The 15,039-nt window shown below is 44.7% G+C and overlaps 3 protein-coding genes across 5 annotated transcripts in view; 1 reads left to right on the forward strand and 2 right to left on the reverse strand.

Moving 5' to 3' along the window:
• CBX5 (chromobox 5) overlaps positions 1-1,392 on the reverse strand; it is a 33,131-nt gene extending 31,739 nt beyond the window's left edge. The window contains exon 1 of the mRNA XM_090273305.1: positions 1,333-1,392. The gene's annotated coding sequence lies outside the window, so the exon portion shown is untranslated. The remainder of the gene's footprint in view (positions 1-1,332) is intronic.
• Positions 1,393-2,008: 616 nt separating this feature from the next.
• HNRNPA1 (heterogeneous nuclear ribonucleoprotein A1) lies at positions 2,009-8,750 on the forward strand. Of its 3 annotated transcripts, XR_016510478.1 has the most exons (12): positions 2,009-2,114; positions 2,662-2,778; positions 3,073-3,219; positions 3,356-3,566; positions 3,664-3,756; positions 3,835-3,927; positions 4,146-4,220; positions 4,493-4,651; positions 5,228-5,383; positions 5,842-5,907; positions 8,322-8,398; positions 8,608-8,750. XR_016510478.1 is itself a non-coding variant. In XM_090273308.1 (11 exons), the coding sequence occupies exons 1-10, from the start codon at positions 2,100-2,102 to the stop codon at positions 5,895-5,897; spliced, it is 1,122 nt and encodes a 373-aa protein (XP_090129434.1). In that variant the 5' UTR covers positions 2,010-2,099; the 3' UTR covers positions 5,898-5,907; positions 6,140-7,159. The 3 variants fall into 3 exon arrangements, 2 of the variants coding, with proteins under 2 accessions (XP_090129434.1, XP_090129435.1); XM_090273308.1 differs by lacking the exons at positions 8,322-8,398; positions 8,608-8,750 and adding an exon at positions 6,140-7,159 and having other exon boundaries at positions 2,010-2,114; XM_090273309.1 differs by lacking the exons at positions 4,493-4,651; positions 8,322-8,398; positions 8,608-8,750 and adding an exon at positions 6,140-7,159 and having other exon boundaries at positions 2,013-2,114.
• Positions 8,751-10,111: 1,361 nt separating this feature from the next.
• Positions 10,112-13,376, reverse strand: NFE2 (nuclear factor, erythroid 2). The gene is made up of 3 exons (XM_090273310.1): positions 13,099-13,376; positions 12,740-12,897; positions 10,112-11,381 (listed from the first exon to the last, which is right to left on the reverse strand). Exons 2-3 carry the CDS (start codon positions 12,851-12,853, stop codon positions 10,374-10,376), a joined length of 1,122 nt encoding a protein of 373 aa, XP_090129436.1. The 5' UTR covers positions 12,854-12,897; positions 13,099-13,376; the 3' UTR covers positions 10,112-10,373.
• Positions 13,377-15,039: the final 1,663 nt, after the last annotated feature.

The following is a 15,039-nucleotide window of genomic DNA, read 5'->3' on the forward strand; positions in this document are numbered from 1 at the left end:
ATATCCTCTTCAAGCAGCTTCCTTCTTATTCAAATTCAGACATCCTCAGAGAAACAGCAGAAAGCAGGGCTTAGAAACTCTTTAATCGATTATAGAAAGAGGTATATGTAGTGGGGTAAAGTTCCTCAAAGAGACTAAGAAAAAGGCATTGGGAACAGGGATTAATTCTTGTAAAGCTCAGAGCATGATGCCTAGCCAGTACTAAGTACTCAAAAGTTAAGTTTTTATTTATCCTTTCAGACTGAGAATCACCTTAGTTTCTAAGAGAAAAACTGCACTCTTTCCTCTTTTGAGGTGTAAGGAGAATGGTGGTGATAAGTACGTGGTTATGAATGCAAACACAAAAAAACAGCTGACTTTTTAATTTTAATCACAAATTATTATCCCTGCAAAGATTTAAACATTAGAGATCCAATCTGCTTCAATCTCCCTGTATCCCTAGAGGTAGCACATTCTGGTTATGTACCTTTCCAAAACTTTCTGTATGGATTTACAAATACTGAGTTGTCCGTGGGAATATGAATTATGTAGATTTTTCTCGGGTGTCTTTCCATGACAGTACATAGACTTATCCCATTCGTTCTAACATTATCAGTCAGTCTTCCTAAACAAGCGAACTTCCCTTATTTCCCCCTAAACCTATAGTGGATGGTGGGATGTAGAGATGTGGGGGGAAAATGGCAAACTCGAGGTTATACAAGACCAAATGTACCGTTTCCCTACTTGGGGAGGTTTATGGGATGCAGGCCTAAAGGCTTCGTTAGAGAAGTCATTGTGCATAAAATACCCACCCCGACGCGCCAACACAGGCATTTAATTCCCTTCCTCGCCACTACAAATCTAAGAACTCTAGTCTTTTGGAGCGCTAATTGGACAACCCGGCCAAGCGCTCTTCACAGGCTGTCCTCTTACTGGCTCCAGATCTGGTCCATCCATTTAACCGCGCGACTCCCTCTTTCCCCATTGGAGTCAAACCGCTGCCTCTTGGTGGAGCCCAACCTACCGCGCGCTTCGTGTTCATTGGCTCAGTGAGACGCTGCTCAGGAGAAGAAAACCCGCCTCCCACATTCCGAAGGCCCAAGAACCAAAAAGTCGAAAGCTAAAGGCAGATCCAATTGGCCTGTACACCTGCCAGTCAAACTCTTCGGCTTCAAAGCTCCACAAAACCTACGGTGACAAAACATCCGCCCCTGTTCTTCCATTGGTTGGCCCGACCCACCGCTCCCTCTTCACGAGCCCCCACCCCACAGTCCATTCATTTCACACAATAACTGGCCCAACTGGAGTCGGTTCAAGACCTCATACGGCTAGGCAAGACTGTCCGCCACTTACCCGGGATCGACAGCGATCACTCACGCTAATGTCGTCCCTGTTCCCCTGTGAAGAGGCCGGACCACAAGACACCCCAGCCGCCGTCTTCTGCGCAACGCCAACCGCCCGCCAAAACGGATCGTTTCCTGCGCCTGCGCGACCAATCCTGAAACCGGACCTTTTTCTCCGCCCATTACGCCTGCGCAAAACGAGGCACTACTCCCGCCACTACGCAGGCGCTATAAATTTGCTGCCGTCTCCTGCCCGCCATTTCACGTGTTCCTTGAGCCAAGCGGAATTTCTTAATGCGCTTGCGTAAACTCGCCATTTTACTACACAAAATAAAATTCTCACATGCCCTTTATTGATACATAGTATTAATCATGCTCTGACAATTGAATAGAATTTGATACTCGAGGTGTGGAAAATTAAAGTTATTTAAATACCCTAGGCCATTCAAATATGAATGACTGATTGACTAGCCAATCAGATTAGTTCAGAAGACTATTACTCGGGAACCAATGAACTCCGAGGGATGGAGGCTACGTAGAACGCCCAAACGGATGACGTTGCACAATGCGGCACCACAAACCAATAGTAGCAACGAGCTATTTCAAGTATCCAATCAGAACTATTAAGGGGCGGAGTCTACCAATGCCGTAAGGAAGGAGGCGGGATAAAAAAGCGAGGCCGAAGGTAGGCTGGCAGATACGTTTGTTAGACTACTCCTTTCTGTCGGTGGACGCCGCTGAGTAAGCATCGTTCAAGTCTCCTGCCCTGAAGTCGTCATGTCTAAGTCAGAGGTGGGTAAGATGCTCTCTCCAACTTAATTGTCTTGCTCGCCCTTTCCTGAGTTCGGTGGGATGCAGTTTGGATTGGCTGCTTGCAGCAGCCCATTCAGTAGTTCTTGGGCCGCGGCAAGGGCCTACTCCTCCCGAAGTTCGGGTCGCCATTTTGTCCTCATCGTGGCCATGAGGCCGCCGTCTGTAACCCTTAGTTACCACGCCGGGCTTGTTCCAGTAAAACCTTTAGGCTTATTAAATCACTTTTTGTTGTCTTTTATCTGTTGGTGAATTTCTTAAAAAGCAGCTATAGTGTTTTTTTGGCGATGGGCCACTCCCGTTCAGTCTTTTTGTTGCGCGTGCGTCAAAGGCTGGGTAGGGACGCATGCGCTCGCGGTTTCCCAGCCCCCAACATACCGTAACCCCAGTGGGGGGAAGCACGTGGCCTGCTGCCACCCGGAGGAACAATAAGTGCTGTGTATGTGCTGTTTAGTTTTGCGTAAGTGAACGGTGTTTTTTGCGTTAAATATAAGTCCACTTAACGCTTTTCCCTCTTCTTCATTCCTAGTCTCCCAAAGAGCCGGAACAGCTACGAAAGCTCTTTATTGGAGGTTTGAGCTTTGAAACAACAGATGAGAGTCTGAGGAGCCATTTTGAGCAATGGGGAACGCTCACAGACTGTGTGGTAAGACTTGGAAGAGAAAGAGAGCAGTAGACCTAGTTGATGTATTTGACTTGTGCTATAGTTCTTGTCTGAATGCTTAATGAATATTGTTAACAGGGTTAAAGTTGGAAATAATTTGGGAAGGTGTGGCTTTAAGTAATTAAAAAGCTCCTTAATAGGTTTATACTGGATGGGTAGTGGGAAACAGAGAGGTTTTGTATAAAAAGCCAGTATAGATTTCTGTTGCCTTACTCAAGGTAGAAATGAACAGTAGTTTTGGATATTTTACTATGGTTTAAATGAATTACATCTCAGGTGATGAGAGATCCAAATACCAAGCGCTCCAGAGGCTTTGGGTTTGTCACATACGCCACTGTGGAGGAGGTGGATGCAGCCATGAATGCTAGACCACACAAGGTGGACGGAAGAGTTGTGGAACCAAAGAGGGCTGTCTCAAGAGAAGTAAGTGATTTTTTTTTTCCTTCCATAGTCATTTAGAAGTGTGCCACGAGGTGGACGTAACATTTGGGGATGGTAATGAACTTGAGTCTTAATTTTGGGATTTTCCAAATATAATCATTTGTTTTTTCCCTCTTAGGATTCTCAAAGACCTGGTGCACACTTAACTGTGAAAAAGATTTTTGTCGGTGGTATTAAAGAAGACACTGAGGAACATCACCTAAGAGATTATTTTGAACAATATGGGAAAATTGAAGTGATTGAAATCATGACTGACCGAGGCAGTGGCAAAAAGAGAGGCTTCGCTTTTGTTACCTTTGATGACCATGACTCTGTAGACAAGATTGTCAGTGAGTATCAGATGACACATTTGCTAACTAAGGGTTCTGAAATCCTGGTTGTATTCTAAACCCTGAGATTGTGTTCTTTTTATGTTCAAATTTTTAGTTCAGAAATACCATACTGTAAATGGCCACAACTGTGAAGTGAGAAAAGCCCTATCTAAGCAAGAGATGGCTAGTGCTTCATCCAGCCAAAGAGGTGGGTTTGTTTCTTTTATTAAACCTTAAAGACCAATTCTAATCTGTGTGATTTAACAACAGTTCATCTTTTGTTAAGGTCGAAGTGGTTCTGGAAACTTCGGAGGTGGTCGTGGAGGTGGTTTTGGTGGGAATGACAACTTTGGTCGTGGAGGAAACTTCAGTGGTCGAGGTGTGTTTGATTATACTTTTAATTACCTCAGGTGACTTGTTTTTTATGCAACCTCTGGCAGCATGGTCACTTTCCAAAGTTATATTTTATCCAAGTTTACTTTTGGCTTCTCACTAACCAAAAGTTAAAATCTCCTGTGTGAAAATTATTTTTGCAGTACAGGAATTACTTCCTAAAGTTCGTATTTTACAATGCTTTAAAATTCTGCTTTCTTTTAGGTGGCTTTGGTGGTAGCCGTGGTGGTGGTGGATATGGTGGCAGTGGGGATGGCTATAATGGATTTGGTAATGATGGTAAGTTTTGAGGCTTTGTTTAGGAATAAACAGGTGAAAATTGGGTATTTGTGTTCTATGAGGGGTTTTTTTCTGTGTTTTGTTGTTGGGATTTTGTTTCTGGTGATGTATAGAATAGGTTGTTAGAGACTAAAATTGAAGTGCATCTAGTGCATGACTATCTAAACTCTGACCATAACAGCATGATGTGAGCAGGCTGTTACCCATTACGCTTAAACAGGTTTTGATTGTTGAATACTTTTGTCTTATTGAGAAGAATTGTATTCTTGTAGGTGGTTATGGAGGAGGCGGCCCTGGTTACTCTGGAGGAAGCAGAGGCTATGGAAGTGGTGGACAGGGTTATGGAAACCAGGGCAGTGGCTATGGCGGGAGTGGCAGCTATGACAGCTATAACAACGGAGGAGGCGGAGGCGGCTTTGGCGGTGGTAGTGGTAGGTATCCAGTGATCCAGGTACTTGGTGCAGTAGCTAGATTAGCCTTGTAGAACTTATGCCCATGTGGGGATTCAATGCATTATGTGGTACACTGCATGGTATTTTTTTTTAATGGGCTTGCTATGCTACCTCCTAGTTTTAAGCTGGGGCCGCCTCACTCCCAAATAGATGAGAATAAGTGGCTAGTTGCAACTTCAGCTGTTAGCTGAAGCTAGATTCGCTCTAGTAGAATTTAGTGTCTCCTTTGGAACTATAGTCACTTAGTTGATGTATCCAACATGTGTTTGCAGTGTCCGTGGATAGGTAAAAGGCTTTCCAAGGCTATAGAATATGCTCTGTGTTGTCATGGTGAGTTGGGTAAAAAAGATTTTAATACTGGATCATTCAACTGAATGCCTTGCCTGGAAAACTTTAAATGCAAAGATAAACATTGGAGCCATGAGAGTTTGGGAGGAAGGCAGGCAGGTCGTGCAGTTTGGTTTTTTTTGTTTGTTTGTTTCCATTTTGAACACTAAATAAATTTCAGAGCTATCTTTCCCATGTAACGGATAAAGGTCCTGTTTCCATTCCTAGGAAGTAATTTTGGAGGTGGCGGAAGCTACAATGATTTTGGCAATTACAACAATCAATCTTCAAATTTTGGACCCATGAAAGGAGGAAACTTTGGAGGCAGAAGCTCTGGCCCTTATGGTGGTGGAGGCCAATACTTTGCCAAACCACGAAACCAAGGTATTTGTGTGTGTGTGTGTGTAGCATTAGGGGGCTAAGTGTATTTGTAACTAATACTGGTAAAGAATACATTGAGTCTTTAGATGACATTTTCTGAGAAATAAAAAGCCTGACAGGTTTTTATAAGGTTCAATTTTATTTACTTACTAGAGAGAGGGGAAGGGAGGGAGAGAAACATCAATATGTGGTTGTCTCTCCCTCAACTGGGGACACGGCCTGCAACCCTGGCATGTGCCCTGGTTGGCAGTAGAATCAGCAACCCTTTGGTTCACATGGCTGGCGCTCAATCCACTGAGCCACACCAGCCAGAGCAGTTTTAAGAACACTTAAGTGACTGGTAACTTCCAATCATTGAAATTATCATCTGGGTTGAAACTCAGGTTTAAACTTTTATTGCCTCAAATATAAAGTTACTACTGGCACTTCAAAAAGTTTCAAGGAACAAACATTATTCTTAGGTGGCTATGGCGGTTCCAGCAGCAGCAGTAGCTATGGCAGTGGCAGAAGGTTTTAATTACTACCAGGTAAGTAAACATCTTTTTGTGTTTCAGCTTAATTTTTATGATTGATAATGAACCCAGTAACCCTAATGTAGCTAAGCAGTGCAACATAGTTAACATTGTAATTGCAGTTAAATTGTGGATATTAAGTTAATATTCAGATCAGCAAAATTTGTGAGAAACAACTTGCTATTGGATTGTAGCCTTAAGTCTTAATATGTTTAGATTAACAACTTTATTCCATATTGTTCAACAGGAAACAAAGCTTAGCAGGAGAGGAGAGCCAGAGAAGTGACAGGGAAGCTACAGGTTACAACAGATTTGTGAACTCAGCCAAGCACAGTGGTGGCAGGGCCTAGCTGCTACAAAGAAGACATGTTTTAGACAATACTCATGTGAATGGGCAAAAAACTCGAGGACTGTATTTGTGACTAATTGTATAACAGGTTATTTTAGTTTCTGTTCTGTGGAAAGTGTAAAGCATTCCAAAAAGGGGTTTTTAATGTAGTTTTTTTTTTCCTTTTTTCTTTTTTTTTTTTTTTGCACCCATGCTGTTGATTGCTAAATGTAATAGTCTGATCATGACGCTGAATAAATGTGTCTTTTTTTAAATGTGCTGTGTAAAGTTAGTCTACTCTGAAGCCATCTTGGTAAATTACCCCAACAGTGTGAAGTTAGAATTCCTTCAGGGTGATGCCAGGTTCCATTTGAAATTTATTTACAACCTGCTTGGGCACACAAGCCATTGTCTTCAGAAACCTTGGTGTAGTTGAATTGATAAGTTACTGTGTTGTGACCTGGAGTTCACCATTAAAAGGGTCACCCAAGCAGAGTCATGGAGTTTATTTGGTTATTAATGATTGTTGGCACATCCTATGCAATATATCTAAATTGAATTATGGTACCAGATAAAATTATAGATGGGAATGAAGTTTGTGTATCATCCATTATCGTGTGTAATCAATAAACGATTTAATATCCTCTTGAATGACAACTGTATGGATTTGGGACTGGCAGAGCTTTGGACTTTTCCCTGCCCACTACCCATGAATGTTGAATGATTCTGTCACAATTCAAATTCAGAACTTTGCCAGAGATTAGGGACCAACTGCTGGCTAATGCAACCTCTAAAATCCACAGATTAGAAGTGTTTGGGAGACATTTTAAAACTTCCCAGCACCAGTAAGAATTTCTTAACAATACACTACATTAAAGGAAAACTGCAGTTTACTTCATTCTGGTTGGGTGGGTCTTTACAGAGATGTGTAGATTTTAGTCACACTAGTTGCCTATGTCTGGTTATTAACGTTATGGAGTTGTTGAGGAACCATACTGCTTGCATACACGTTAACTGCAGTTTTCCTTTGAACATGGCACAAGATCATAACCATCCTAAAATGTTGATTGTATAGAAAATGATTTCTAAAGTTAACTTAATATCCAGTGATTGTTATTTGTATGTAGGTTCTTTTGAGCCCTCCTTTGATATCTTCAATTTCAGTGCTATTGTACCTAACCTAGTAGCATAGAGATTTGTTTATCACTAGGACTGTATTTCATCCTATGGGTGTGTTTACTTGGAAGTTTGGGGCGGGGAGGGTGGCTGGAGGTGGGTGGGAGGTGGAGGTGGGTGGGAAAGCATGGATGGATGATACAGTTCCATGGGTTTGATATTGGCTGAGTTTGCAATGGCAGGTGAAAACTTAACTATTGAGGGAGTTTGCAGATACCTCAGGATTCCTGACAATGCCTTTAAAGATCCAGGAGAGATGTTCAGCTACTAGGAACTGCTAGCAAGTATAGCGCGAATGACTCCGAGCTCAGACACTCTACAGCTGAGAGTAGACACTTGTGGTATGTGGAGTACAGATAAGCCAGGGGCAGTCCACGGCACGCTCCATGAAAGCTAGGAGGGAGTGAAGTTTCAGTGACCATCGCAAGGAAGGAGGCAGACAAGAGTAAGGCACACCTGACTCTTAGGACTAGCAGTCAGAACCAGGAGGAAAGGTTTTATTGCTATGCTGGTAGGTAAGAACAGATTTTACTTACATCTATATAGTTATCTAAAATCCAGTTTTCTGTTATATTTTCTTTAATATATTGAGCCAAAACTAGTCCAGTTAAGCTTAACTTGGTTTTTCTGGAGATGGATTATATTATAAATTGACACCCTAGTCTTAGTGGATCCCAATGGAAGGAAATGAGCACTTGTAACTATCTCTGCTGCGAATAATATATTTTTGCCCTTTAATTTTGATTTATTTCTACCTTCCTTTGACCCATTTCCTTAAAACAATGGCTCAAAGTAATGCATTACAATCTTCCCCAAAATGATGGTGGGAGGGTGGGTGGGCCGCTAATGGGGGGTGGGGGATTTAGCCTGAGATGGGACTTGGTCTCAGGGAAAAGCTAGTTCTAAAGGTTATTTGCTTTTCTAGGGAGGACTCTGCTACTACAGGTTTATCAACTGTCTTTAAAAAAAAAAAACCCATCTTCTCGGGCTTATGGCTAAAAGGTAAGTTGTTATAAAGTAATAATGGTCAGCAAGAGTGCTTGGTATTACCAGAGTAAAGAAATGAGTGCCTCAAAACCAACAAAACTTCATAATCTGGTCTAATAGAAATTGGTTTTTTGGGGGGGGGGGGGGCTCCAGTAAAGAGAATGGCAATCTTACTTACCTGCTTGTGTAAATACCTCATAACTTTTTTTTTTTTTTTTTGCCAGGAGCATCCTTATGAGGACAGCCTTTATCTGAGCCACTGTGTACTTCACTTTAACTGCCATGCAGTTTTCATTAGCTGTGCTACAGCTTGAATTAATCATTCAGTTTTATGAATGGGTTTTGTAAATAAAATTCTTTTAACTTGTTTCTGTTTTTCTTTTCTCCCTTTGATACTTAAATTTGATACTGTGCATTTCAGGTTTGGGACAGGGAAATACAGGAGATAATGACATAACAGATACCAGCAAAACAAGTGAAGTTTTTGGTAGGGTCAATCTAAAGGAGCAGGGCTTTATGTAGATAAGTTCATCCCATTGGCACCATCATTTAGTGGAATCTGAGAAACTGGGTCTCACTGCTGGACTGAATCTTGACTGTGTTAGGATTAGAAGTAAACAGTTAACTATTTTCTCCACTTGTACATACCCTTTTTCTAGCACCCCTGGCAAGAGAAAATTAAAGTGAAAGGCCAGAGCTGCCTGCCACTCTAGTCTGTTTTGAGCTATACATGCTTAAGTTTGGGAGGAGCATAGTGGGTATCATCAGTGGTGGACAAGTATGTATGGGTCAGCTATCTCAGACTTCAGAAAAGTCAAAACCAGGGGTATGGTGGGGGGGCATCTTAGCTTCTCAAAGGTGATGAACCTAAAGTATTTTTAGAAGCAATTTTAACATTTAAACAAGCACATGAGTTTTCTGTTTTAACACTTGTTATATTTGGTAGTTTGAGAGATGCCTGACCAGATACAAGTTACAAGAGGAAATGGATTCAAGGAAGATAGTTACCCTGTCGAAGTTCTTGGAAACGACTCACAACCTAGTTAATGCCAAAACTATGTTCCACCTGCTTTAGGCACAATGTATACAATGGTCTCCACTGCAGTGCCCCGTCACTGCCTCTTAATTAGAACTAGAACTTATTAGGTGCTTAGTTTGTGTTGTCTAAAGGTCTGAATTACCTTTGTGACCCTGGTTAGAATGAAAAAGTGTGATGTCCCTTAGGTGGGCTAATAAACTTCCTAAATAGGTAACCCCAGGCCATGCCCTTTACAATTTGATCCTATATTTTCAATTTTTTTGAGTAAACAAGGTTGACAAGTTGGACTGCCTTCAGCTGTATCAGGAATAGGAAGCTTTTAAGTTCTTTTGAATTTTGTAAACCTGGACTAGAGACCATGTTTTTCAAAATGTATGGGTTTGAAGAGGACACATCTTTGATAACTCCTGCTTTTGTTTCAGCAACTGTAGTGTCAGAACCTGGAAGTAAGTTTTCCCTATTTGAATGGAGCTAGTGAAGAGAAGTATAAATAGAAGCAAATACACCAGATAGGTAGCTTATGTACTTCACTTCCTGAGAAGATTGAGAGCCACACAACTCCAAAGACGGAAGTGTGCCAGGGAGGTTTGATTGTACTTCAATGTGGCCTCTGAAAATTCTGTTGAAAGAACATTAATGAAAAAAAGTATGTTTGCATACACTAATAAAAAGGAATACACAGTGGAAGGTTCTTTCCGTAGAGGACTTTATATTCCAAAGCTCAAACAAGAGGTGGAGATTGGACACCTGGGAAACTGAATCACTTTAGAAAAAGATTCCAGCCTTCCCCTCACATACTTGCCTCAAGGCAAGCCTCATTAAACACACCTTGGACCTAACAAATGTCAGGTTTTTCATTGTAGTCCCCTTCTGGGCCTCAGAGTCAGAGAGTACCTTTATCAGAAAGGAAAAGGAAATATCCCATCATCAGGCCCACCCCACTGGGCCAGCTCAGTCTGTGGCCTCTATCTTGGTACCCCTGGGCACTAGGAATATGGCCCCATCAGCAGCCTGTTGCAATGCATACTCTTCAGGAGAGTAGTTGTTGCCAGCTTCATCCCGCAGGTGCTGGAAAATGTCACAGTATAGCTCGGTCAGCTGTTGGCGCATCTCCTCTAGAGTCCGGTCAGCCTCCCCTCGGACCCTAAGCAGCCGCTCCCGCTCACTGCTGAGCCGCTCCAGTTCTCGCTCCAGCTGCACAATGGTCTCCAGCTTCCTCTTGCGACAGTTCTGAGCAGCCACCTTGTTCTTGCCCCTACGTCGAATGTCCCGGACTAATGCCAGCTGACTTTCTGTCAGCGGGTATCGTGCCAACAGCTCGTTAAAGTCATCTACCGGCAAGTTGACAATCTTGTCTGTAGGGAAGGGGATCTTCATGGCCAGGGCCCGACGCTCATCCCGACTCCCTGCCTCCCCCCGAGCAGTGGGCTTGGGTCGCACAGGGCCCGGGGAGGGTTCTAAAGCCAAGGGAGTCTCAGCAGGTGGCAAGGCATAATTGGGGTGGGCCAAGGAGTTGGGTATAAGTGAATAGGGGTACTCCACTGGGTACATCTCTACATACTCGCTGCGCCGACGACCAGACTCTGTCCCCTCCAGCTCAAGAGATTCAGCGTCACTATAGTTGAGGGATAATCCTGAATCGGATTCTGGGTCTTCTTGGGGCTTGGGTGGCCCAGCTGGCAACCCAATATCCAGGAGGGCTAAGGGGTCTGCGAGGGGCTCACTGAGCAGGCCTGAGAGGGTCAGTGGCTTGGAAACTGGTATGGCAATGTTACCATAAGAGTATGGGGGGTCTGGGACATGAGTTGAGGGTAATGGGAGCTCATAAGGTGGTGGAGGAAGGGAGAAGCCAGCATCCGGGTGGATTGAGCAGGGACAGTAAGTTGGGGGAGGCGGGGGCCCGGGATATGGGTCTGGGGCAGGGGGCTCAAATGGTGGCTCACTTGTAGCATTTAGGCCCTGCAAGAAAAGACATAAAGAAGTTTGGAGACAGGCTGAGGAAGAGAACCAGCTCTCTCAGGACCAAGACGGGTCCTTCTGAAAGACACAGTGAGATTATAACAAGGAAACAGGAAAGGTGCTAAAAATCACTGAAAACGCCCCGGCTGATGTGGCTCAGTGATTGAGCACCGGCCAGGGCACGTGCCTGGGCCAGTTCCCCAGTTGGGGCCTTCTGATGTTTCTCTCCCTTTCTTTCTTTCTCACTCCCTTTCCCTCTCTCTCTAAAAATAAATAAACTCAAAAATCTTGTAAAATTGCAATGCAGCTATTTCCAGAAAAAAGCAGCATAAGCAGGAATGGAAGTTACTGAGGTCAGACTTCAGAAAGAACTAACATTACAACAATTATGAAATCTCCTCCTCAGTAGTTCCTACTGGGTTGAAATGCCTCATGTTCTTTTATTTCTTTCAGAAAGACAAGGAGTTATCCAAGATGACCCCTGAGAAGCCCTTCCTGCTGTGGGTTATCTAGGGTCAAAGGGTCAAGTTCAAATCTTGGCCATGTCCTGGGTGCCCAGCAGAGGGAGCTGCTGTGTGGAAGCAGAGTTTAGGGCAGATCCTGAGGGCCCATGCATGGTGGCAGGGGAGAGAAAGGGGGCAGGCGCAGAGCCAGGTTTGGGGGTTGAGTCACTTTGGAGAACTGGCACAAGCTCTACCCTCTACTCTTCAGTCCCTCTGTCCCTGCCCAGGTGCAGAGAGGAGAAAAGAACTTGCTAGAAACAGGGCCCCCAACCCATGTTAGGGAGCCACCCTGCTCTAGCCCAGCTGGGGACAAAGGCATCATTGTTAGGCCAACAGATACCCCTTTGTCCAACTAGCAGGAGGAGAGGACCCCGGCATAAACTGTCCCCCCTTCCTGAGGCCCCTGAACTACTGCTCAGCTACCTTGGGGAAAGGGGCCCAGCTGTCGAGGGCAAGGGGGAGAAAATGAAGGGAGAAGATGAGCAGGATTGGAGGAGAAGGAGGTCAGAAGGGAAGAAAGTGAGAAAGGGAAGGCGGGAAGAAAGTGAGAAAGGGAAGGCGGAGCAGGAGGTCGAGTAGAGAGATGTGAGCAGAGTGGCTGCTGAGAGAGCTTTTACCCCTAATCAGATCCTTCTTTCCCCACCACTCCTGTCCCGTGCCCTTCCACACTCCTTCCCCTTAAAGTACTGGCCTAACATCTAGATCTCCCTCCTACTCCAGCCCTTTCTTTTCCACTCCTTGGAACTTTCCCAGCTTGAGACCTTGAGCCCACCCCATTCCAGCCTCCTGCCTTAGTCCCAGGTAAACTCCCTGCTTCTCTACCCTTCCCTTCCCCTGCTTTCCAATCCCACTCACCTGCAGCTCAGTGATAGACATGATCTCTTGCCAAGTCAGTTCCATCTCACCCAGCTCCGGAGTGGGCAGCTGTGTCACCCTATTCCTGCTCTGCTGGGGAGGACACGGGGGCATCCTACTGGGTCAGGGTTCCCCAAAGCCCAGATGGCCCCAGCAACCTGTGTCAAAGGATAAATGGGAGTTAGGTCTCTCCTGCTAGGGGTCAGCAATTTTGTCCTGCCTGCCTCCATAGAGAGGCTCCTTTTAATGTCACCAGAGAGAATGAGAGACCTCATCCCATCCCACTCATGCTGGACTCATCAACCAACTCCTTAAGCTATTGTAGAAAGGCTTTTTCTGTGGTGCGATCTCCACCTCACCTGCTATGGCTGCAGTCAGTTCCACTGGGAGCACATTAGGTCTTTACCTTTTTTTCAGACAAGATGCCTTCTCTTTCCCCTACTTCTTTCTCCCCAAAACTGTATCACTGGCTGGGGCAGAAACCACATCTGGGGGGTTTTCCCCCCATTTTCTGGGGCAACATCAGGGATCACTCCTACTTTCCTCGCCTGTTCTCTGTTTTAGGATCTCAGTCTTTTCTTCCCAAGATGAGAGTGAGTGTTTGGGGATCCCCAAGGAGTGTGTTGTGGGAAGAGCCAAGAAGACAGTCCCGCCCCTTCTCTGAGATATGGCCCAGGCCTGGTGGCTGATAGCAGCCCTGCCCTCTCCTCCTATCCTGGTGCTGGACTCCCCTGCCTTGGCCAGATAAGAGGTTTATCAGCTGCACGCAGCAGAGGAGGAAAGGTCTCTGGAGTCACTGGACCTCTGCCCTGTATTCCTACAGGGTCATCTTGGCCATACCCCAGCCCACAGCCAGGGATCTTTTCTCTTCCAAGGTAACATAATAACTACAACAAAGACTTATTAAGTATTTGTCAAGAGCTGTGTTACAAGTATTTGTTTATGAGATTAAGTTTCACAAAGATTCTATAAGGTCCATTCAGAAATTGAGACCCAGGCTGGTTAATAACAGAGTCAGGTCTGGAACCTCTACTGACTGAGTCTACTAGCCTATATCACCTTCCAGGCACGTTCTCATCCCGCTCCTTTATCTCCATACCCCAAGCCTTTAATGGCGGTCTACACCATCAACTCTTTCTGTGGGATCTCAGTCTCTTTTTCTCCTCTCTGGGAATTATCTCTTCAGAGCCTTGAATGTACATTCCCCTCCAGTCCCCTTTCTTTTGATCTGGGCTCTAGCTGCAGGTCTTCCACAAAGTAGCTGTATGATGTTGGGCAAGTCATCACATCTCTTCGAGCCTCTGTTTCCTCATTTGTAAAAAAACAGGGTGTTGGACAAGTGGAACTTGGAGGTCCCTTTTTACTCGGACAGTGTAACTTTCTCAGCAAACCTTCATCCCTGCCTTCATCTTCTCTCTGTCAGCCTTCTCCTCATCCTACCTCTCTGTTCTCCGACAGCCCTCTTCCCTTGCATCTGTTCTTCCTGCTTTCAGCAAGAAATTCCAAATAGATTTGGTGGAAACCTCCTGATTTCTTAGGGCTAGACACTACACCCAACTCCTGCCATATAAGTAAAAGCAAGCAGGTGAGGGTTTGAGAAGAATTACAGAAGAATCGAGGATAGGCCAGAATGACCTCAAATTGCATGACCTTAGATTACCACAAGGTTGGCCTATCACATCTATTTGATATGGAGTCTACTCTTTGACTTAAAACGTAACAAGTGAGAACTACAAATTATCCTTCTGATAGACGATCACCCCTACCTTCTGCCCCTAACCCTTTGTTCTATTGCCATCCCCAGAGCTGAGAGGTGGTGTAGGCACGGGCCCTTGGCTAGTGGGCAGAATGGGTGGGGTGTTTATGTCTGTCCAGGATGCCATTTCAACACCGGAACCCCACCCTCCCCCACCCAGGTTCTGGAGGAAATTGCCCAAAGGCAAAGTGAATGGAGAAGGGGTTTATGGGGCAGGGACGATGGCTCTTGCCTCATAGTCCTTCACACACACACACACACACACACACACACCTACCCCCACCCTTTGTCCCTCCTTATATCTTCCTGGATCTGACTCTTAGGTGTAATACAGGGACCCTGTCCTAGGAGGCAGAAGACAGGTTATCTGGCCTTCCAGATGCATGACCTTGGGCAAATTGCTTCACATTCATTCTCTTCCATTAATGGAAACAGGGCTGTGGAATCTCTCTTCTGTGAGAGGCAGTCAATTATGTCTAGCTCAGGCAATCACAAACTTCATTCTGCACCACATTCACCCAGGGTACTTGTAAAAAACAGAATC

This window comes from Furipterus horrens, unplaced genomic scaffold (assembly GCF_987537825.1).
Source record: "Furipterus horrens unplaced genomic scaffold, mFurHor1.1.pri manual_scaffold_4, whole genome shotgun sequence".
In the NCBI taxonomy this organism is placed as follows: domain Eukaryota; kingdom Metazoa; phylum Chordata; class Mammalia; order Chiroptera; family Furipteridae; genus Furipterus; species Furipterus horrens.

Bases quoted from the DNA above. Each gene is read 5' to 3' on its own strand.
- HNRNPA1 (XM_090273308.1), top strand. The intron at 2,779-3,072 runs GTAAGACTTGGA...ATTACATCTCAG, and splicing joins GAACGCTCACAGACTGTGTG to GTGATGAGAGATCCAAATAC. The intron at 5,384-5,841 runs GTATTTGTGTGT...CATTATTCTTAG, and splicing joins TGCCAAACCACGAAACCAAG to GTGGCTATGGCGGTTCCAGC.
- NFE2 (XM_090273310.1), bottom strand. From the start codon at position 12,853: ATGCCCCCGTGTCCTCCCCAGCAGAGCAGGAATAGGGTGACACAGCTG. The intron at 11,382-12,739 runs GTGAGTGGGATT...CTTTTCTTGCAG, and splicing joins TGTCTATCACTGAGCTGCAG to GGCCTAAATGCTACAAGTGA.